Below are 22271 nucleotides of genomic sequence, written 5' to 3' on the forward strand. Positions count from 1 at the left end.
GAGCCCGCGCCCCGCCTCCCGCCGGCGTGCTCCACCCACGAGCCCGTCGCTGTCGCGATGACGTAATCGGCGCAAGCGCACTCTGTCGGCGACGCTGAAGTGCTGCTGCATCTGTGGGCGGAGGTTCGTGGCTTTGGCTCTTGGCGCAAGAGGGGAGAGTGGGGTGCCTGGAAGGTAGAGGGGTCTCAAAGAAAAAGAGGAGGAGGGGGAAAGTCCCAGAAGCCTGTCTTTCAGGTGCGGGGGTATAGGGCGGTGTTCTGCCCCCTTTCTGGGCCCTTTCTGACGAGGCCGGGCGGCTGCCCCGCGGGAATTGAACGGTGGATTTCCTTCGGGGAGGCACTGCCCGGTACCCAAGTGTAGAAATTTAAGAAGGGTTAACTTCGCGTGCGCTGAGTGGTTTCTTTTCCTTCAAGCGCACATCATTGGGGAACATATTTTGTTTGGCAGAGGAACACAAGATCTGGAGACATGGATTGTACTTTTTTTTTTTTTTTTTTTTTTGTCGGGAGCTGCGGCTTAATCTTTCGCTCCTTTTCGTCTACAAAACGAGGTGGTCGGACTCACCATGTAATTTTTAGGTCCCCTTTCAGAGCTACCATCCTGTGATTCCTGTCTCCAAGGATATTACCTTTTATCATACTCCTGAGTAGGAAAAGAAATCTTTTGATTAGTGGACATGTTTTAGACCTGGATTGGGCACACTGCTGTGGAGTTAGGGCCCATGCTTTCATTAGGTTTGACAGCGGGCAGAATTTTTTGCAAGTAAGATTTATGCGTTGTTAATATTCCAAATAGACTCATTTTAATTTTGCTAAAAGATCAGAATATCTGTATGTTTTCCTAATGTTAGCTTTATGTCTTTCATAGACTTACTTATATGTTTAGTCTTGGCATTTAATTTTTTGCCTCTTTTCAGAAGTAAATCACCAAAGGATATTGAAGTTGATGCTTTTGTGTTTTGTCACCTTATCCTTTTATTAGCATTTTTAAGGTCATCTGCACCTTCTGACTTGGAAAAGATGGTCAACGTCTTGAAAGGAGTGCTTATAGAATGGTTAGTAGTTTTGATACTTAACAAATTTTAAATCTGCACATTGATTCTTGATTTGTATGTGTATCCCTTCCAAAGTCCATTTTTTTCTTTTGTTCTTAAGATTTGAATGAATCAAGTTTTTCAGCTTTCTCAACTGCATTTTTCTTACTTAATAACAAGTGGGACAGATGGTGGGTTTTTTTGGATTTTTAGAATTTTATTTATTTTTTTATACAGCAGGTTCTTATTAGTTATCCATTTTATACATATTAGTGTATATATGTCAATCCCAATCTCCCAGTTTCCCGGTTCATCAAATGGGACAGATTTCGTTGCTAAGTTTCTTCCTGGTGCCAGATTTCAATGTTTCTGTTGAATAGATGCAATTGGCATTATTTCCAAGAAGTTTTGGTCAGCGGTAGCATGTTTGTTACATTAACCCTCTTTAGGGGAACAGTGCTTGTATTCTCAAATCGTCAGGGATTGACTAGAATTTTAGGGTCTGCCTAAGTCACACAAACTTTGGTCTTTAAAAAAGAGAAAAAAACAAGAGAGCGAGTTGAAGGTTTCTTAAACTAGGCACACATTCCAAAGGAGAAACTAGAAACTATGGGTAGAGTTGAGCTCCTCAAAGCTAATGTAGGGCTTAATTATCCCTAGGCTGAAAATCTGAACTGTTGGACCAGTCTTGCTCAGTCTCCACTTGTTTGTTTGCCCCACCAAACAATTCTGTCTCATCTGGGAGTCCTGCCCAGTGGACACTCCCATTGTTTGAAATTACTACTGTCTACATTTCTCTGCCTCTAATGTGAGCCGTTATGTGGATGACCGTACTGTTTCTGTGATGGCAAGGCTGGGGGAGGAGCAAGACCAAACCCTGGGGATCTCTGGCATTTAGAGTAGCACTGTCCAGTAGAAATATAATGTGAGCCACGTATGTAGTCTTAAATTTTCTAGTAGCCACACTAAAAGGTAAAATGAAACAGGTGAAATTAATTTCTTAACTCTATACCCAAAGTATTTCGCCAGGTACTAAAATACACATTGGATTTTGAAGCTCTAGTATGAAAAAAGACAATACAATAAATTGTATTGTCGGTGAAGCCAGTGAAGTAGGAGGGAAACCAAGGGAATGGTTGATGAAAGCGAGTTGGCTGTGTCAAGTGCTGATGAGAGGTGGGGTAAGATGAAGACACACTGGAGGTCATCGGTTTTTTATGAGAGCTTTTTAATGGAGAGGTGGGATAGATGCCAGATTGGAGTACTTTGGAAAGGGAAAGGGGGGGCGGGGAAGTAGAGACCAGGTGGAGGAGTTTTGTTGTGATAATGAGCAAAGGAATAAAGAAGTGGGTCGGTAGCTGAAGAAGGATATGTTAAGGAACTCTGGTTCTTGTTATTTTCATTGTTTTAAAGTGAGAGACTACAATGTATGTTGATAAAAATAAACCTCTAGAGAGGAGAGAGGTGTTCACTTGGGAAAGCTAAGAGGCGGATTGAGATCCCAGAAATTCTAAGCATGCTGTGCTGTTGTCTTTTGGAAAACACTTCTAAGCTAATTTTTGTATTTTATTTTTCTTATTACTTCGTCATAATTAATAGAAACATTTTCCTGGTTGGTCTTTTTTAAATTATTTTATTTATTTATTTACTTATTTTTGGTCAAGTCGGGTCTTTGTTGCTGTGCGCGGGCTTTCTCTAATTGTGGCGAGCGGGGGCTACTCTTCCTTGCGGTGGCTTCTCTTGTTGTGGAGCGCGGGCTCTAGGCATGCGGGCTTCAGTAGGTGTGGCTCGCGGGCTCTAGAGCGCAGGCTCAGTAGTTGTGGCAGTTGTGGCGCACGGACTTAGCTACTCCGCAGCATGTGGGATCTTCCCGGACCAGGACTGAAACACGTGTCTCCTGCATTAGCAGGCGGATTCTTAACCATTGTGCTACCAGGGAAGCCTCCGGTTGGTCTTTTAACATTATTTTTAACACAGAGGATACACACACACACAGTGTCGGCTATCAGTTTTTTCCCTTTTGTTTCTTCTGATTTTTCTAAAGTTAATCTTCATTCTGGATTTGATCAATATTCACCTCTGTCCTAGGGTTTTCATATTTTTATTTTCATTGATATTTTGAGTTTCATTCATCTAGAATTTATTGAGAGGAGGGGCATATTATGAGGTGAAGATCTAAATTAGCTGCCTTTTTTTTTGATCAAATAGCTGAATAATTGTCCAACACCATTTATTTCCTTCCCTAATGATGTGTGATGACTCCTTTATCACAGAGTTTCACTCCCCTTGCTACTCTCCCTAATCCCATCCCACATCCATTTTTTTCTTTGTCATTGTTACCTATTTGAGAATATCCTTGGAATAATTTAGTCTAGTTCCAAAATAATCCTTTTGGAATGATGGTTGGGATTGTATTACACCTATATATTTTTTTTTAATAATGCTAGGCTGCATTTTAAGGAGCAAAACTTTGGGAAACTCAAAATTTCGGTGGTAGACTTTCAGTTTAGCCATAAGAACAAAGAGTACAGATTTGTAAGAGGAGCTGAGGTTTATTTTTCTTTCCTGATCCGGCAAGCTCTCTGCTAGTTTGCTTGTTACCAGCCTCTGAATTCTGCCTGGGTGCTAAACAACTTGCTTTTCCATGTATTCTCCAGACTAGCAGCAGCAGCAGCATCTGGAGCTTGTTAGAAATGAAAATTTTCAGACCTCACCCCATATCTACTAAATCAGAATTGTGCATAAAAAAGGATCTTGACACAGTGCATTTTAAGTTTGAAAAGCACTTAATCAGCTTAAGTTTGATAATCAGTTCCCCTATGTAGAATGGTTTTGCAGCAAGACTACAGTGTACTTAAATTTTATTTTGCAGATGGATACTATCCTTGCAAAACTATTTTTTCCCTTCAAAGTGAAATCTAAAGTGTAGCCTGCACAACTTTTCAAAAGGGTAACTGTCTTCCCAAAGATACAGATCTTCCAAGAAGACTCCAGGCCTAAGGAATAATAGATTCATAAAGGGCGTGGCCAGGGCCTGTGGGTCCTCCTTCATGTGTAGGTGCACATGTTGGGATGCTGGTAACTAAAGTCCTTCAGTTTCCCTCATGTCTATATTTGATTCCAAAGAGAAGATTGTTAATAATACAGTATCAGCATAAGTCAGTTCTTATCTCATAATATCCATAGATTATACGAAGCACTTAGGTGTATTGGAATGCAGATCTACATTAAAACAAATAAACCAGAGTATAATGTTGGCCATTTAGGCCCAACTATCAAGTGAATTGAAAAATCAAAGTACTTGGATATAATAAGGTTCTCTCCTCCCAAGGCTTATCAAATACCACAAACTAAAGTTTTTTGGGGGGTTTTTGTGTTTTTTTTTTTTTTGCGGTACGCGGGCCTCTCACTGTTGTGGTCTCTCCCGTTGCGGAGCACAGGCTCTGGACGCGCAGGCTCAGCGGCCATGGCTCACGGGCCCAGCCGCTCCGCGGCATGTGGGATCTTCCCGGACCGGGGCACGAACCCGTGTCCCCTGCGTCGGCAGGCGGACTCTCAACCACTGCGCCACCAGGGAAGCCCAGTTTTTTGTATTTTTATGTCAAAATGAGATTGTTGAAAACTTCCTCTTTGTTGGGATCCACCACTATCGACTGCCAGCCTCACACCAAGTGTTTTCCCGAGTCTAGCCAACCATAGCAGTTACCGAAGCAAGCAGCATATGCTCAGCAAATGTCTGCGTCCAATTCCAGGTGCTAGAGCAGACCTCTGGTGTGACATTTATCACAGTTGGTTTGGCAGGTGCTTCAGCCAGGAAGATTTGTACAGCTGCAAATTCCAGCCAGTTTATAGCACAACAGCAAAGAATCTGGAGAAACAGGTATTATTAGACCAGTCTTGTCCTTATGGGTTTGGCTTCCAAACCTCTACTGTATATGAAAAGCAAGTAAGAACTAAGGCAAAATCAGTCTAACTGTTGTCCTGTTCTTAAACAGCATTTATATATCTTTTGTGAGCCTTTGCTTCTTATTCTTTGCAGGGCTGCATTCACTGAAGTTTCTTGGGCACCCAGAACAGTGCCTGAGATACATATAGAGGTGCTTAGTAAATATTTTTTACTGAAAGAATTTTGTTAATAAAATTGAACCAAGGAGTGTAATCTCACCCTAAATTCCAGGTTATTAGTTAGAGCTCTACTACCACAGTGAGAAGCAGAGTGGATAAGAAGAGGTTCTTGATAAATTGAATTCAAGTTTCAGTACAGAAAAGGTTCATACACTAGGCCTCCTTTTTGGCAAGTTACATCAGAGTAGCTTTTATTTTTTACTTTTTAAATTTTTATTGTATATAAAATAGTTGATTTACAATGTATTAGTTTCGGGTACAGTAAAGTGATTTAGTTATACATGTATCTATTCTTTTTCCGATTCTTTTCCCATATAGGTTATTACAGAGTATTGAGTAGAGTTCCCTGTGCTATACAGTAGGTCCTTGTTGATTATCTATTCAGTATTTTGTATATAGTAGTGTGTATATGTTAATCCCAGCTTTCTAATTTATCCTTCCCCACCCCCAACCAGAGTAGCTTTTAAATGAGGTGACTGTTATCTTCCGGTCCGTAGCTTTTAAAAAGCAGGCTCTCACCAAGCTGCTGACATGGATGATGGAAGTGCAGTCTTAAGAAGCAACTGATCTAGGGCTTCCCTGGTGGCGCAGTGGTTGAGAGTCCGCATGCCAATGCAGGGGACACGGGTTCATGCCCCGGTCCGGGAAGATCCCACATGCCGCAGAGCTGCTGGGCCCGTGAGCCATGGCCACTGAGCCTGCGCGTCCGGAGCCTGTGCTCCGCAACGGGGAAGCCACAACAGTGAGAGGCCCGCGTACCACACACACACAAAAAAGAAGCAACTGATCTAGAAAGTAATTTGTGATAGGTCTTTTGAGCTTTTATATGCTTTAACACAATAATCATTTCTAGATGTTTATCTTAAGGAAGTGATCCAAGCTGCAGATAAAATTGTAGGTAGTTGATTATTCTAATTAAACAAAGTGTTGTGACATTTTTATCGTCAAACAATATAGCTATTAAAATATTTGAAAATATTTTACGTGATATGAACAAAGGCATTTTCACATTCAGTAACAATTTTCTAAAACATTCCACTATCAGGACATAACAGTATTTATGGAGAAATACTTGTAAATTTTTAAAGTAATTATATCTGTTAACTAATTACTATCAGGAAGGATAGTTTATTATTGACTAAGACAAGATTATCATTCTGATTGGATAGACAGTATTGACAACTTTATCCAACTGACCGATTAATTTTATGGTCTCTTTCATAGCTAACTGCATCATTCTAGTAGGCCTCTCATGGTGTAATACTTTTTTTAACAATCATATTTTATAGGAGCTATACCAAGGTTCTTTTTTTTTTTTTTACTAGATCTTTATTGGAGTATAATTGCTTCACAATACCATGTTAGTTTCTGTTGCACAGCAAAGCGAATCAGCCATATGTATACACATGTCCCCATATCCCCTGCCTCGTGAGCCTCCCTCCCATGCTCCCTATTCCACCCCGCTAGGTCATCGCAAAGCACTGAGCTGATCTCCCTGTGCTATGCTGCTGCTTCCCACCAGCCAACTATTTTACATTTGGTAGTGTACATATGTCGATGCTACTCTCACTTCGCCCTCCCGCCCCATGTCATCAAGTCCATTCTCTATATCTACCTCTTTATTCCTGCCCTGCAACTAGGTTCATCAGTACCATTTTTTTTTCTGAGATCCCACATATATGCGTTAGCATGCAGTATTTGTTTTTCTCTTTCTGACTTACTTCATTCTGTATGACAGACTCTAGGTCCATCCAGCTCACTACAAATAACTCAGTTTCTTTTCTTTTTATGGCTGAGTAATATTCCATTGTATATATGTGCCACATCTTTATCCATTCATCTGTCAGTGGACATTTAGGTTGGTTCCATGTCCTGACTATTGTAAATAGTGCTGCAGTGAACATTGTGGTGCATGTCTCTTTTTGAATTATAGTTTCCTCAGGGTATATGCCCAGTAGTGGGATTGCTGGGTCATATGGTAGTTCTATTTTTAGTTTTTTACCAACAGTGCAGGAGGGTTCCCTTTTCACCACACCCTTTCCAGCATTTATTGTTTCTAGATTTTTTGATAATGGCCATTCTGACCAGCGTGAGGTGATACCTCATTGTAGTTTTGATTTGCATTTCTCTAATAATTTTTGACATTGAGCATCTTTTCATGTGCCTCTTGGCCATCTGCATGTCTTCCTTGGTGAAATGTCTATTTAGGTCTTCCGCCCATTTTTTAACTGGATTGTTTTTTTTTTGATATTGAGCTCCATGAGCTGTTTGTATATTTTGGAGATTAATACTTTGTCTGTTGTTTCATTTGCAAGTATTTTCTCCCATTCTGAGGTTTGTCTTTTTGTCTTGTTTATGGTTTCCTTTGCTGTGCAAAAGCTTTTAAGTTTAATTAAGTCCCATTTGTTTTTTTTTTTGTTTTTATTTCTGTTACTCTAGGTGGTGGGTCAAAAAAGATCTTGCTGTGGTTTATGTCAAAGAGTGTTTTTCCTGATTTCCTCTAAAAGTTTTATGCTGTCTGGTCTTATGTTTAAGTCTTTAATCCATTTTGAGTTTATTTTTGTGTATGGTGTTAGGTAATGTTCTGATTTCATTCTTTTACATGTAGCTGTGCAGTTTTCCCAGCACCACTTTTTGAAGAGGCTGTCTTTTCTCCATTGTATGTTCCTGCCTCCCTTGTCGAAAATTAGGTGCCCATATGTGCATGGGTTTATCTCTGGGCATTCTTTCCTGTACCATTGATCTATATTTCTGTCTTTGTGCCAGTACCATACTGTCTTGATTACTGTAGCTTTGTGGTACAGTTTGAAGTCAGGGAGGCTGATTCCTCCAACTCCATTTTTCTTTCTCAAGAGTGCTTTGGCTATTCGGGGTCTTTTGTGTTTCCATACGAATTGTAAGATTTTTTGTTCTAATTCTGTGAAGAATGCCATTGATAGTTTGATAGGGATTGCATTGAATCTGAAGGTTGCTTTGGGTAGGATAGTCATTTTCACAATATTGATTCTTCCAATGCAAGAACATGGTATATTTCTCCATCTGTTTATGTCATGTTTGATTTCTTTCATCAGTGTTTTATAGTTTTCTGAGTACAAGTCTTTTGCCTCCTTAGGCAGGTTTATTCCTAGGTATTTTATTCTTTTTGTTGCAATGGTAAATGGGAGTGTTTCCTTAATTTCTCTTTCTGATTTTTTGTTGGTGGTGTATAGGAATGCTAGAGATTTCTGTGCATTAATTTTGTATCCTGCAACCTTACCAAATTCGTTGATTAGTTCTAGTAGTTTTCTGATGGCATCTTTAGGATTTTCTATGTATAGTATCATGTCATTGGCAAATAGTGACAGTTTTACTTCTTCTTTTCCAATTTGGATTCCTTTTATTTCTTTTCCTTCTCTGACTGCTGTGGCTAGGACTTCCAAAACTATGTTGAATAAGAGTGGCAAGAGTGGACATCATTCTCTTGTTCCTGATCCTAGTGGAAATGCTTTCAGTTTTTCACCATTGAGTATGTTCCTTGCTGTGGGTTTGTCATATATGGCCTTTATTATGTTGAGGTAGGTTCCCTCTATGCCCATTTTCTGGAGAGTTTTTATCATAAATGGGTGTTGAATTTTGTCAAAAGCTTTTCCTGCATCTATTGAGATGATCATATAGTTTTTATTCCTTAATTTGTTAATGTGGTGCATCACATTGATTGATTTGTGTCTAATTTGGTATCAGGGTGATGCTGGCTTTGTAGAATGAATTTGGGAGTGTTTCTCCCTCTGCATTTTTTTGAAAGAGTTTGAGAAGTATCGATGTTAGCTCTTCTCTAAATGTTTGATAGAATTCGCCTGTGAAGCCATCTGGTCCTGGACTTTTGGTTGTTGGAAGATTTTTAATTACAGTTTCAATTTCATTACTTGTGATAGGTCTGTTTATATTTTCTAAATCTTCCTGGTTCAGTCTTGGAAAATTGTACCTTTCCAAGAATTTGTCCATTTCTTTGTGGTTGTCCATTTTATTGGAATATAGTTGTTTGTAGAAACCTCTTACAATCCTTTGTATTTCTGCAGTGTCAGTTGTGATTTCTCCTTTTTCGTTTCTAATTTTATTGATTTGCATTCTCTCCCTTTTTTTATTGATGAGTCTGGCTAAGGGTTTATCAATTTTGTTTGTCTTCTCAAAGAACCATCTTTTAGTTTTTTTCGTCTTTGCTATTGTTTTCTTCATTTCTGTTTCATTTATTTCTGCTCTGATCTTTATGATTTTTTTCCTTCTACTGACTTTGGGTTTTCTTTGTTCTTCTTTCTCTAGTTGTTTTAAATGTAGGGTTAGATTGTTTATTTGAAATTTTTTTCTTGTTTCTTAATGTGAGATTGAATTGCTGTAAACTTCCCTCTTAGAACTGCTTTTTCTGAGTCCCATAGGTTTTGGGTCGTCGTGTTTTTATTGTCATTTGTTTCTATGTATTTTTTATTTCTTCTTTGATTTCTTCAGTGATCTATTATTTATTTAGTAGTGTTTAGCCTCCATGTATTTGTGTTTTTTACAGGTTTTTTTTCCTGTAATTGATTTCCAATCTCATGGCGTTGTGGTCAGAAAAGATGCTTGGTACAATTTCAATTTTCTTAAATTTTCCGAGGCTTGATTCGTGATCCAAGATGTGATCTATTCTGGAGAATGTTCCTTGTGCACTTGAGAAGAAAGTGTATTCTGGCACTTTTGGGTGGAATATTCTATAAATATCAATTAGATCTATCTGGTCTATTGTGTCATTTAAAGCTTGTGTTTCCTTTTTTATTTTCTGTTTGGATGATCTGTCCATTGGTGTAAGTGGGGTGTTAAAGTCCCCTACTATGATTGTGTTACTGTTGATTTCTCCTTCCATGACCTTATGTATTGAGGTGCTCCTATGTTGGGTGCATAAACATTTTAATTGTTATATCTTCTTCTTGGATTGATCCTTTGATCATTATGTAGTCTCCCTCCTTATCTCTTGTAACACTCTTTATTGTAAAATCTATTTTATCTGATACGAGTATTGCTACTCCAGCTTTCTTTTGATTTCCTTTTTCATGGAATATCTTTTTCCATCCCTTCACTTTCAGTCTGTATATGTCCCTAGGTCTGAAGTGGGTCTCTTGTAGACAACATATATATGGGTCTTGGTTTTGTATCCATTCAGCCAGTCTGTGTCTTTAGGTTGGGTCATTTAATGTCTTTACATTCAAGGTTATTATCGATATACATGTTCCTGTTACCATTTTCTTAATTGTTTTATGTTTGTTTTTGTGGGGCTTTTTCTTCTCTTGTGTTTCCTGCTTAGAGAAGTTTCTTTAGCATTTGTTGTAAAGCTGGTTTGGTGGTGCTGAATTCTCTTAGCTTTGGTTTGGCTGAAGAGCTTTCGATTTCTCCACTGAATCTGAATGAGATCCTTGCTGGGTAGAGTGATCTTGGTTGTAGGTTTTTCTCTTTCATCACTTTAAGTATATCCTGCCACTACCTTCTGGCCTGCAGAGTTTCCACTGAAAAATCAGCTGATAACCTTATAAGGATTCCTTTGTATGTAATTTTTGTTTTTCCCTTGCTGCTTTTAATATTTTTTCTTTGAATGTAATTTTTGTTAGTTTGATTAATACGTGTCTTGGTGTATTTTTCCTAGGGTTTATACTGTATGGGACTCTCTGTGCCTCCTGGACTTGGGTGATTATTTCCTTTCCCATGTTAGGGAACTTTTCCAGTATAATCTCTTCAAATATTTTCTCAGACCCTTTCTTGTTCTCTTATTCTCTGGGACCCCTGTAATTTGAATGTTGTTGCGTTTAGTGTTGTCCCAGAGGTCTCTGAGATTGTCTTCAATTCTTTTCATTCTTTTTTCTTTATTCTGCTCCTGGGCAGTTATTTCTACCATTTTGTCTTCCAGCTCACTTGTTCGTTCTTTTGCCTCCGTTATTCTGTTATTGATTCCTTCTAGTGTATTTTTCATTTCAGTTTTTGTGTTGTTCATCTCTGTTTGTTTGTTCTTTAGTTCTTCTAGATCTTTGTTAAACATTTCTTGTATTTTCTCAATCCGTGCCTCCATTCTATTTCCGAGATTCTGGATCATCTTTACTTCATTACTCTGAATTCTTTTTCAGGTAGATTGCCTAGTTCCTCTTCATTTATTTGGTCTTATAGGTTTTTACCTTGCTTCTTCATCTGTGACATATTTTTTTGCTGTCTCCTTTTTTTTTTTTTTTTAATTAGTGGGATTGTTTTCCTGTTTCACTGATCATTTGGCCTGAGGCATCCAACAATGGAGTTTGTAGGCTGTTGGGTAGAGCTGGGTCTTGGTGCTGAGATGAGGACCTCATCTGATGAATATTCATGAGACCTCACTCCTATGAATATTCCCTGGGGTCTGAGTTTCTCTGTTAGTCCACTGGTTCGGACTCGGCACTCCCACTGCAGGAGCTTCCGTCTGACCCCAGGCGCGCAAATCAAGATCCCGCAAACCACGTGGGTGGCAAAAAAAAAAAAAGAGAGAGCGAGAACAATAACAAAGTAAAAAATAAAATTAGACTAGGAAACTAACAGATATGTTAAAAAGAACGTAAAAATAAAAACAGAGAATCAACAACCGGAAGGTACATGAGTACCACAATAGTAAAAAGAGGAGGAGGGAAAAGAAAAAAGGGAGGGGGGAAGGCCTTGGATGTGGAGAGCAGGGCGTAAGCAAGGGCGAGGTTTGGGTGGTGGCCAGGGCCAATGCTCAGGACCCACAGGGCTGGAAAAGGCTCTGGGGACTGTGGGGGGTGGGGCTTAGGCTCAAGGAACAGAAGGGCTCCAGGTGTGCCTCCCATCCCTGGTCTTAGAGGGCAGGGGACCTCACCTGGGAGCTCAGCAGGCTCCCTGGGCCTGAGTGGGCAGGGCAAATGCCCTCTGCTCCTCTCACACTCCTCCTGCAGGACCCCTCCCGCCTGCCTCTCCTGATCTCCCTGGCCTCCCTCCTATGCCTCCAAGCACCCATGCAGCCTGGAGGGGGCTTTGGATCGCAGGGGACCAGCCTGGGAGCTCAGCAGGCTCCCCAGGGCCCAGTGGGCAGGGCAGTCGCCCTCCATTCCTCTCCCACTCCTCCTGGATGACCTCTTCTCCTTCCACTTCTGATCTCCCCAGCCTCCCTCCTATGCCCCCAGGACCCACATGGCCTGGATGGGGCTTTGGTAGGGGGGAAAGTGGTTTGGGAGCTCAGCAGGCTCCCCAGCTTGAGTGGGCCAGGCGATCGCCCTCAGCTCCTCTCCCGCTTTTCCTGGAGAGTCCCTCCCTCCTACCTCTCCTGATCTCCCCGGCCTCAGGGGCCCTGATCTTGTCTGGCCTCCACTTTTTCTCCCCACCTCGGTCCCCCTACGTTCTACCGGTTCACTCTGGGATTCCTCCTGTCTCCTTGGGGGTCAGAGTCCCCCACCAGCGGCCGGCAGGCGCCCTAGTTCTATACTAAGTTTCTTTAGGAGGGGGTTGATAATACCTCCCCTTTACGTTTCCAGGACAGAGACATTTTTTCTTGCTCACTAGCCCTGATCCCAGGACTTTAACGAAGTATGTACATGGGCACTTGGTTTTGGTTTTTTTGCTGCCAGCAGGTTCTCCCAGAGAAACTCCCATGTAGAATCGTCCTGTATTCAGGCAAGATATTCTAGGCCCTCAACATATGCTAGCAAAGTGCCCCTTAAACTTTGAGTGTCTTTTTGAATCATTACAGATTACATTTCAAATACATGCTTGAGAATTCATTCTCAAATTGACTGCTTTCCATCTCCTTTCAAAAACTTTAATTGAAGCAATTGATATTAGAAGCAGTTAATGCAGTGTGTCACGGACCGTTTTCTAAGTTCTCATCTCATTTGTGTTAGCAGTGTTTCCTCAGGTATAAGGAGTACAGTTTGTGTACCTGATGATTTGGAGTAGCACAGATTTTGCAGCAATAGAACACAAATACTTTTTCTATGACCATCTTAATTTATCTGAGAAAAAAATAAAACTAACATCAAGATGACTGGTGATTTTGTACCAGATGAAGTTAAGGTGAAAAGTTAATTTAAAGGCAATTTAAAGAAAAAAATTGAGTAATATGTAGTGCAGATGTTACAAGAGATGGCTAAAATGGCAAGGGTAGATGCAAATGGTAAAAATTTTGAAAGCACTGACCTGTTGGTTAAAAGCACAGGTGTGAGTCCCCTGGCACTTCTTGGCTTCAGTTGTTCAGCTTTTACTTAATTGAAAGTATGTAAATTTCTTTTATTTAGAGAGTTGCTGGAGATAAAAGTCTTCATAACCACTTAACCCTTGCTATCTCTAATACCTCCTAGTAGCAGCCAATTACTAGAGTAAATTGGTGTCATCTGTGAACACACTGCACTCAAACAGTAACAAGATAATGTATCACATTTGGACAGCAGATTTTATAATGTCCTTGTTTTTTGTCATTATTGTTCCATTTAAACCCAAAATTTATATTAAAGGGTTAACAAAAAAACTATCATTTGTCCTGTCACCTAAAGTATATGTTTCTAAGCAACCTCTCTGAGTGTGTGACTTTTGTAGAAAGTATTGAAATTCTTGTGGGGTCTAAGACAGTGCAGCACAATAAAGGTTGTGAGGGTAAAGTGGGCACCACACGAGAGTCAAAGGCAAGTCCCTCCTTGCAGGGAAGGGAGGAAGCAGCGTGATTGTAGAGCACTAAAGCAGAGGGGTTTTTTCTGTCTGCCACACCTGTCTACTGTTAAATTGCTCTCCTTTTATTCTCCACCCCTGTCCCACCCAACCCTCTTTTATTTGTATAGACACAGAGCAATATAGGGAAACAACTGAGGTTTCAAAAAGAAACCTTTGAGAGCAGGAACCTGTTCAAAAGAACCTGTTTGAGCAGGAAAACGATAGTTTTAAAGACACTGAAGCTTTGTTTCCCTGTCCTATGGGCCTCCCCATTTTCAGTTCTGTAATATCTGAAAGAACCCTGTTCAGCCTGCTTCATTACCCCCAGATTCTTTCTAGAATTGCTCTTTAAACTCTTTTTCTTGGCTGCATTGGGTCTTCGTTACTGCACGTGGACTTTCTCTAGTTGCTGTGAGCAGGGGCTACTCTTCGTTGCGGGGCGTGGGCTTCTCCTTGCAGTGGCTTCTCTTGTTGTGGAACCCAGGCTCTAGGCATGTGGGCTTCAGTAGTTGCAACACACTCAGTAGTTATGGATCGTGGGCTCTAGAGCACAGGCTCAGTAGTTGTGGCACACGGGCTTAGTTGCTCCATGGCATGTGGGATCCTCCCAGACCAGGGCTTGAACCCGTGTCGCCTGCATTGGTAGGTGGATTCTTTTTTTTTTTTTTTAAGTATTTATTTATTTATTTATTTTTGGCTGCATCGAGTCTTAGTTGCAGCATGCGGGCTCCACAGTGCATGGGCTCTCTAGTTGCAGCACCTGGGCTTAGTTGCCCTGTGGCATGTGGGATCTTAGTTCCCCGACCAGGGATTGAACCCATGTTCCCTGCTTTGGAAGGTGGATTCTTAACCACTGGACTACCAGGGCAGTCCCTGGCAGGTGGATTCTTAACCACTGTGCCACCAGGGAAGTCCCTCCGTCGACTTTTAAATTCACCCCTACCCCATCATGTCCCACTTTGCCCTTAGAACCTAGTAAGATAGCAGCAGAATCCCTTATATCCTCAGCCTCTTCTCAGAACTTTCCCTCTATCTTCCCCCCAAACCCCTTTTTTGTTGTTGTCATAATAAAAACCTAGCTTTCCCCTGAGCCTGCTATGTTGACTTTTCTCTAATACCTCTTGTACCACTGGGCCAAGAAGTGGGATGGGTATCTACCTTGTTCCTCATTGCCACTTCCAGAAATCCTCCCTCCCTCTTCCACAGAAACCCCCCAGTTCTGAATCTGACAAGACCACCCACTAATCCTCCTCTTTGTAACCATCTACAAACACCCAAGTCTTTCCTTGAAAGTTATTCTTTGAAGGCTACTTGTCACTTTTTAAGAGTTCTCCACAAATTCTTAACGATTTCGTATGTATAGTCCTTTCAGTACCCTGGCCTTTTCTTCCAATGAACTTTTCTCTGTCCTGTCATAGTCATTCATTCACATTGTCACACCTACCCACATCCCTACCAATACTGCCATCTCTTCAAAATCTCCATTTTAGGCATCTAACTGACCACTACCTCCTCTTCCCAGTTCACTCCCTCTAATACCCTAGCTCTATAATTCCTTTGATTCTACCAGACCTGCAGTCTGTTGATTCTCCCAGCATTTCCATCCTGACTCATCCCAGCAGCCTCACTTTCCTCCATACCGAGTCCATCAGTATACTCGTTCTCTTAAAGACACTCAACTCCCTGCCCCTCTCAGTCACACCAACCAGGTCGGGTTCAATCCGGCTCTCTACCTATTCTGAACCTTTACCTCCACAACTCTAATGGCTGGAGAAAAACATACAAACATACTGATTGGTCTCACTTTAAATTCATGACTATTAAATTCATGTGAGCCTTAATGCTAGCCTGCAAACCAGCTAAATTTCCTAGTCCATTTATTGTCCCACTTTCCTCTTAAAGCTGTTAGATTTCATCAAATTAAGATTTCATCAGTTTTAAAACTTAGCAGTATTTTATGTACCTATAAGAAAAATCACTGCCAGTTGTACTGTAACATGCCATGAAATGTAAGACCCATCCCAGTTTTGGAGATGGTAAGATGTGGGGGGAATGTGCTTCTTAGAACGGGTGGAATATGGTATTCCATACCTTCACCTTCTCTTAGCTCAGAAAACGTCCCTGTCCTCACTTCAGCTGATTTCTTTGTTCCTCGTTTCCCTGAGAAAACAGAAGCAACCAGAAGAGAACGTCCACAGTCTTCATCGCCTGGACCTGGGCCCATACACTCTTCCCTTCCTCACACTTACTGTGGGTGACTTGTCTATTCTCTTGTCTCAAGCCAGCCTCCCTCCTTGGGAACCGGATCCCAGCCTCCTTGGACTATTTAAACACACCTTTTCAGCAGTTTCCCTCTTTTTCTCCCGCATTATCCACTTTTCTTTCTCTACTAGATCATTCCCAGCAGAACTACAAACATGCTGTAACACTACCCCTCCCAGGTGGGCGGCCCTGTGGGGCAGAAACTCTTGCTTGCACATCCCTCTCCAGCTCCCACTTGACTTTCCTGCTCTTTGTAGCAGGATTTCTCAGAAGATACATATGTAGTCACTTTCTCCGATTTCACTCCTTGCAGTCTGAAAACCACTCCAGTCAGGCCCTGTCCTCTGTAGCCATAGTCCTGAAGCTGCTCTTGGGAAAGTCCGGTAACTTTCTGAACCCAGTAGTCAGTTCTCAGTCCTTCTCCTGCTCTTCCTCTTAACAACATTTGGCCCAGCTGATCTCTTCCTCTTCCTGGAGATCCTTCGTTTACTTAGCTTCCAGTCTCTTCAAGTTTTCTTCCGACCTCAGTGGTCATTTTATAGGCTGATTTGCTGGTTCATCCTTTTCTTCCTAACCTTTTGATATTGGAGTATCCAGGGCTTGGTCCTTGGACTCTCCTCTGTAGCTCTGCTCACTCCTTTGTCATGGCTTTAAATGCCATCTATACATTGATGACTGACTGACTCCTCATTCTGGACTTCACTGCTGAAATCCAGAATTGTATATCCAGCTTCCTGCTCAACTTCTTCACTTGGGTGGCATCTCCGATGTAACTTGCCTAAAGCCAGACTCTCGATCTTAACTACACCCCTGTTCTTCTGTGTTCCTCCTCATCTCAGTGAAAGACAACTCCATCCCTTCATTTGCTCAGACCAGAAATCTTGGCGTCTCCTTAATTCCTCTCAAAGCTCAAGTCCAGTCTCAGCAAGTTATGTGGGCTTTACGTTTGGTGTATATCTAGAGTTGAGCCACTGCTCAACTTCCCTGGTACCACCTAGGTCCAAATCATTGTGTCTTGTCATTATTACTGCATTCACCTTCTAATTGGTCTCCCTGTTTCCACCGTTGCCTCCACCACCCACCAGCCTCTTCTCAACCCAGTATGATCTTTACATTTAAAATTAAAGTCATTTTGTAAGTTAAATCAAGGTGGAGTTCTAACCCATATCCCACTGCTCTCCCCTCCACTTTCCCCTCTCCAGCTCTGTGGCCTTGCTGTTCACTCTGCATAGGATGTTCTACCCCACGTCACTTCATGGTTTGCTCACTACCTCCTTCTGATGTGTATTCAGACATCACCTGCTCAGTAAGGCCTCCCCTGAGTCCCCTGCTTAAACTTGCAAGATCATATCACTGTCGTCACTGCCATTTCTCATTCGCTTCCTTTGTTTTCTGTGTGTTTGTCATAGTGTTACCACTAGAATGTAAATTGTCTTCACTGCTGAATCCCCCAGACCAGAATAGCACCAGGCACATGATGGGTACTCAGTTTATTGAATGAGTGAATAAAACTTAACAGAGCAAGTTTACCACTTCTGAACAAATCAATTTCCCACATTAGTATGGTCATTATAATACTGCAACTATAGAATTTAACTGAATTTTGCCAAACTTAAGTGGATCAATAGAACCTAACTTTTCTGAACCTAAGATAACAAGCATACTAGAAACTAAATTTAAAATGTGTCACTTCTGGGCTTCCCTGGTGGCGCAGTGGTTGACAGTCCGCCTGCCGATGCAGGGGACACGGGTTCGTGCCCCGGTCCAGGAAGATCCCACATGCCGCGGAGTGGCTGGGCTCCTGAGCCATGGCCGCTGAACCTGCGCTCCACAACGGGAGGGGCCACAACAGTGAGAGGCCCGCGTACCGCAAAAAAAAAAAACAAAAAAAAGTGTCATTTCTGACATGGGGAGACCTACTTATTTATTCACATTATTTTATAGCATAGCAAATTGTTAATAAAATTATTTTAAAGGTAAACTGTTGAAAGTAATTAAGACAATCGTTTTTTCAGGAAGGCTTGACTTTATTCATAGTTAATATATACCATAAACCATACTCATTTAGCTATTGAAATAAATCCTTTACTTTGTTAGCTTCACTTGTACCTATGTTTGTACTTGAAAGAAATAAAATGTATATGGTTTCCAGTAAATTACACTGACCTCTTTTGAATTAAATTATTATCTTTGTGATTGATGTTGACATCCCTCAAGAAACCAAAAGATTGTGTAAGATTATGTTTTCTCTAAGAATTAAAAATATCTGTATGCAAATTGACATTTTTATATTCATCTTTTGCTGAACACAGTATTGTATATTATATTAGATCTAAAGTGTGCCTTTGTTATAATTCAGGTTTTTATTAAAAAGACTCATTTCTATAAATCTAGGAAATTTTATCTCTTTCCCTTATGGCTGTCCTATTCATTCCAAACTAAAAACCACAAATAAATAGAATTGAATTTAGATCTCATTTTGAACTCACTGTTCTCAGAGAGATTTGGTTAGAATTTCCTTTAAAGATTCTGAATGTTAGGAGGTTCAGAATTTTAAGGAAGGAAAAAAAGTTGAATATTTACTGCAAGCCAAAGACTATTGTTGGCATTTTTAAAATCAGTTAACAGGGCTGTGCTTCGAGTCCCTATTACAAAGCTGTGAACATTGCTTTACTTTTTCACTTGTCGGTGACAAATTATTCTTTTAAAATCTCATCATTGGCCTCTTTCCTCTAAACTTGCACTAACAGTTCTAAAATGAAGCTGTCTGTTAGTCATCAACACTGTGTCTGTTAATCATCAACACTTGAGGCAGAGAAGGAGTGAGGAATTGGTTAACAGTTTAGAACTTTTAAACTTATCCTAAAACTCTCCATGCTCAATTCTAATTGTTCGGGTCTCTGGTAATTTGACAGTAAGGTGTCTCATCATCATGTGTTTATCTCGACAGTGACCCTGCCATGAAGCAATTTCTGCTGTACTTGGATGAGTCAAATGCCCTAGGGAAGAAGTTCATCATTCAAGACATTGATGACACTCACATCTTCGTAATAGCAGAGTTGGTTAATGTCCTCCAGGAGCGAGTAGGTGAATTAATGGACCAAAATGCCTTTTCTCTTACCCAGAAGTGAAAATATTAGATAATAACCACTTAGGAATTAAAAGTAACAAATGTGAGAGACTCACCATTCGATGTCTTGTGTGACTGATTAGATTTACAGAATTGCTCGGAAGCATGTGACAGGGAAGACTGTGATATCATTTGTTTATAAGAAAGCCCCTGAACTGACTTTCTTGTTCTGTTTTTTTCAGTGTGTGTACCCTAGAATTTAAAAAAAAAAAAAATGCTTTAACAGTTGGCTATAATTTGGCTTTTATTAACCTTTATTAAAATACAAATGTAATTGGTTTTCCTACTTCTTAATGCCAATTTAATACATTAAGAATATAATGGAATATGCTTTTAAATCATCAGTCTAACCTACATACCACCTAGATATTATCTTTGCTTATTCGTATTAGTAATTGGGGGTTTGGTAGTGTAGGTATGGTTTGTTTTGTTTCCACTAGAAACTTCACAGACTGTTTAGATAAATATGCCAAGGTGGGAACTTTAGTAATATTTATACCTTACAAATAGTATCTGCATGCCAGCCAGCTCTGTTGGTGAAGAAGATGTGGAAGAGAAAGAACCCTGTAACATTAACGTAAACTGCAGTTTGCATTTCCCTAAAAATGCAGTTTTTTAAAAGCACAGAGGGTTAGAAACAACCAAATGGGAAAGGTACATGCTGCTTTGCAGCTTTCATCTTTCCTTGTTCAGACTTTGTTGGTCACATTTTCCCATCAAGGTAAGTGCTCTTTTATTGAGAAGTCAGTTTTCCTTGGGCCTTATTCCCTATGAGAATCCCTGTTTAAATTTGTCTAAAAAAGAAAGGTAGGAACAGATAGAAGCAAAGTCAATCTTGGGGAAGGTTAAGATGTGTTGCATCTAGTTCTATGATTGATTGAGGCAGAAACAATAACACTGATGGGGGCTTTGCTTCCCTTCCTGAACATAGTGGTACTAGGATGGGTTCATGGGGTGGGAATTTTCCAAGAGAAAAGATAACTTTCATGATGTTAAGTGGAATCGTATCAAACCCACTTTACCTGCCTCCTTATGGTGTGTTTATTCAGAGCATCTGTGTACCATAGTCACTTACTTAACACATGCGTTCCCTAAAGCTGGAAATTTCCATAGGTATATTTATCATGGTTCCCACCCATGTAACTCAAGCCACCCAATTTTGATTTTCACATAACAATGCAAACAATTTTGATGAGTTATTGGTACATCTGGTACTAAAACTTGCTCAATACAGTACATTTCTTTAGGATTTCCAGCGGTACTGAAGTGTTACTGACTCTTGTATTTCAGGCATGTCTAAATCAATTTCTAACATGCCTCAGGTGTTTGTCACCTAATACCTTTTAACATGAAACTTAGAGAAAATTTTTCTTACAATCTCAGAGTTTAAGAGGTACTGGCAAGACTATTGGACAGTGAGTACAAAGAGTGTTAAGTGAAGGAAAATCTTTATTTCATTAGCCCTTATTGTTTAAAAGTTGAGTTAGGGCAAATGTTCGATATCTTTTGCTGGAAGTACATTAGAAAGATGGGACAGTGTGGTGCTGGGAGCCGCACTTGGAGCCACTGAGTTGTCTCGTCCAACTATGAGAGAAGCTGGGAGAGAACAGAAAATATCCAAGTGACATTTTCTCCAGGCTCTGCTGCTTGGAATCTGCTTGACATTATTCGATTTAGCACACTTTAGATGTCTAGAACAAGATATGTTGGCTGCTGAGTACTGGAGAAATTTACTACTGTCTTTTTATTTTTAACAAAGTCCTTAATACTGTGAAAAGGTAGTATTAACTTAAATTTTCCTAATTGCATAAAAGAGTGTATTTTAATTTATGAGATAGTTGACCAGTCACAAATATCCATGTACTAAAATTGTGATATTTAGAATTATATTAACTTCTTGAGAAAGGTTTTTTTTTTTTTAATACCATATAAGGTCAAAACTTCTGTATTCGGGCTTCCCTGGTGGCGCAGTGGTTGAGAGTCCGCCTGTCGATGCAGGGGACACAGGTTCGTGCCCCAGTCCGGGAAGATCCAACATGCCGCGGAGTGGCTGGGCCCGTGAGCTATGGCCACTGAGCCTGTGTGTCCGGAGCCTGTGCTCCACAACGGGAGAGGCCACAGCAGTGAGAGGCCTGCACACAGAAAAAAAAAAAAAAAAAACTTCTGTATTCTTTGAACCCCAATTTCCTTGTGAAATTTAATGTGATTATTTTAAAATTCCAGGCATCCTAAGTATGCATAAGAGTTAATGTAAAAATGTTTATTGAGACATTGTTTTTGATGAACACTAACTAAACATTACTGATAATAAGCAACAAAGGCTACTCTCTTTTATTTCTGATAAACACTATAGGTGGCAGTCAAAGTTATTAACGATTATATTGCTCTTAACATTATGTATAATAGAGGTGATTTGACATAATTGTACTTCTTTTCTGGAAAGATGGTAAATAATGTGCTTACTCTATTTTGTAGTTACACATTAAACCTCACTTAGCTCTAAAGAAACTAAATAAAACCTTTTTTTTTTTTTTTTTTTTTTTGCGGTACACGGGCCTTTCGCTGCTGTGACCTCTCCCGTTGCGGAGCGCAGGCTCAGCGGCCATGGCTCACGGGCCCAGCCGCCCCGTGGCATGTGGGATCTTCCCAGACTGGGGCACGAACCCGTGTCCCCTGCATCGGCAGGCGGACGCTCAACCACTGCGCCACCAGGGAAGCCCTAAGTAAAACCTTTGATATAATGCCTTCTGATTTAACTAGTATACTGGGATCATTCTACCTCTTAACCATCTTAACAGATAGGAAAAGGGTATGTTTTAAAAATGAAGAAATGGTGCAGCTTGCAAATATAGTCAAAAAATATTCTCAAGTGTGCATAGCTCTGCTTCATTTGTAGCGGAGATCACTGAAAGATCTGTTGGTAAGATTATTGGATAAGCTTTTGAAAAACACTGTTCTCACTATAGAAAAGTGATTAAGAGCCTGACTGAGTCCAGACTGCCTGGGTCCAAATGTCAGCTCCCTGCTTGCAGCTCTGGGATCTTGTAC

At 40.5% G+C, this 22271-nt stretch overlaps 1 protein-coding gene across 1 annotated transcript; it reads left to right on the top strand.

Moving 5' to 3' along the window:
- Positions 1-61: 61 nt before the first annotated feature.
- Positions 62-21800, top strand: GTF2H5 (general transcription factor IIH subunit 5). Its single transcript, XM_079939806.1, has 3 exons — positions 62-123; positions 982-1054; positions 19044-21800. Exons 2-3 carry the CDS (start codon positions 1020-1022, stop codon positions 19222-19224), a joined length of 216 nt encoding a protein of 71 aa, XP_079795932.1. The 5' UTR covers positions 62-123; positions 982-1019; the 3' UTR covers positions 19225-21800.
- The last annotated feature ends 471 nt before the right edge of the window (positions 21801-22271 follow it).

The sequence above is a fragment of the Stenella coeruleoalba genome, assembly GCF_951394435.1.
Source record: "Stenella coeruleoalba genome assembly, chromosome: 12".
In the NCBI taxonomy this organism is placed as follows: domain Eukaryota; kingdom Metazoa; phylum Chordata; class Mammalia; order Artiodactyla; family Delphinidae; genus Stenella; species Stenella coeruleoalba.

Bases quoted from the DNA above. Each gene is read 5' to 3' on its own strand.
- GTF2H5 (XM_079939806.1), top strand. From the start codon at position 1,020: ATGGTCAACGTCTTGAAAGGAGTGCTTATAGAATG. The intron at 1,055-19,043 runs GTTAGTAGTTTT...TTATCTCGACAG, and splicing joins AAAGGAGTGCTTATAGAATG to TGACCCTGCCATGAAGCAAT.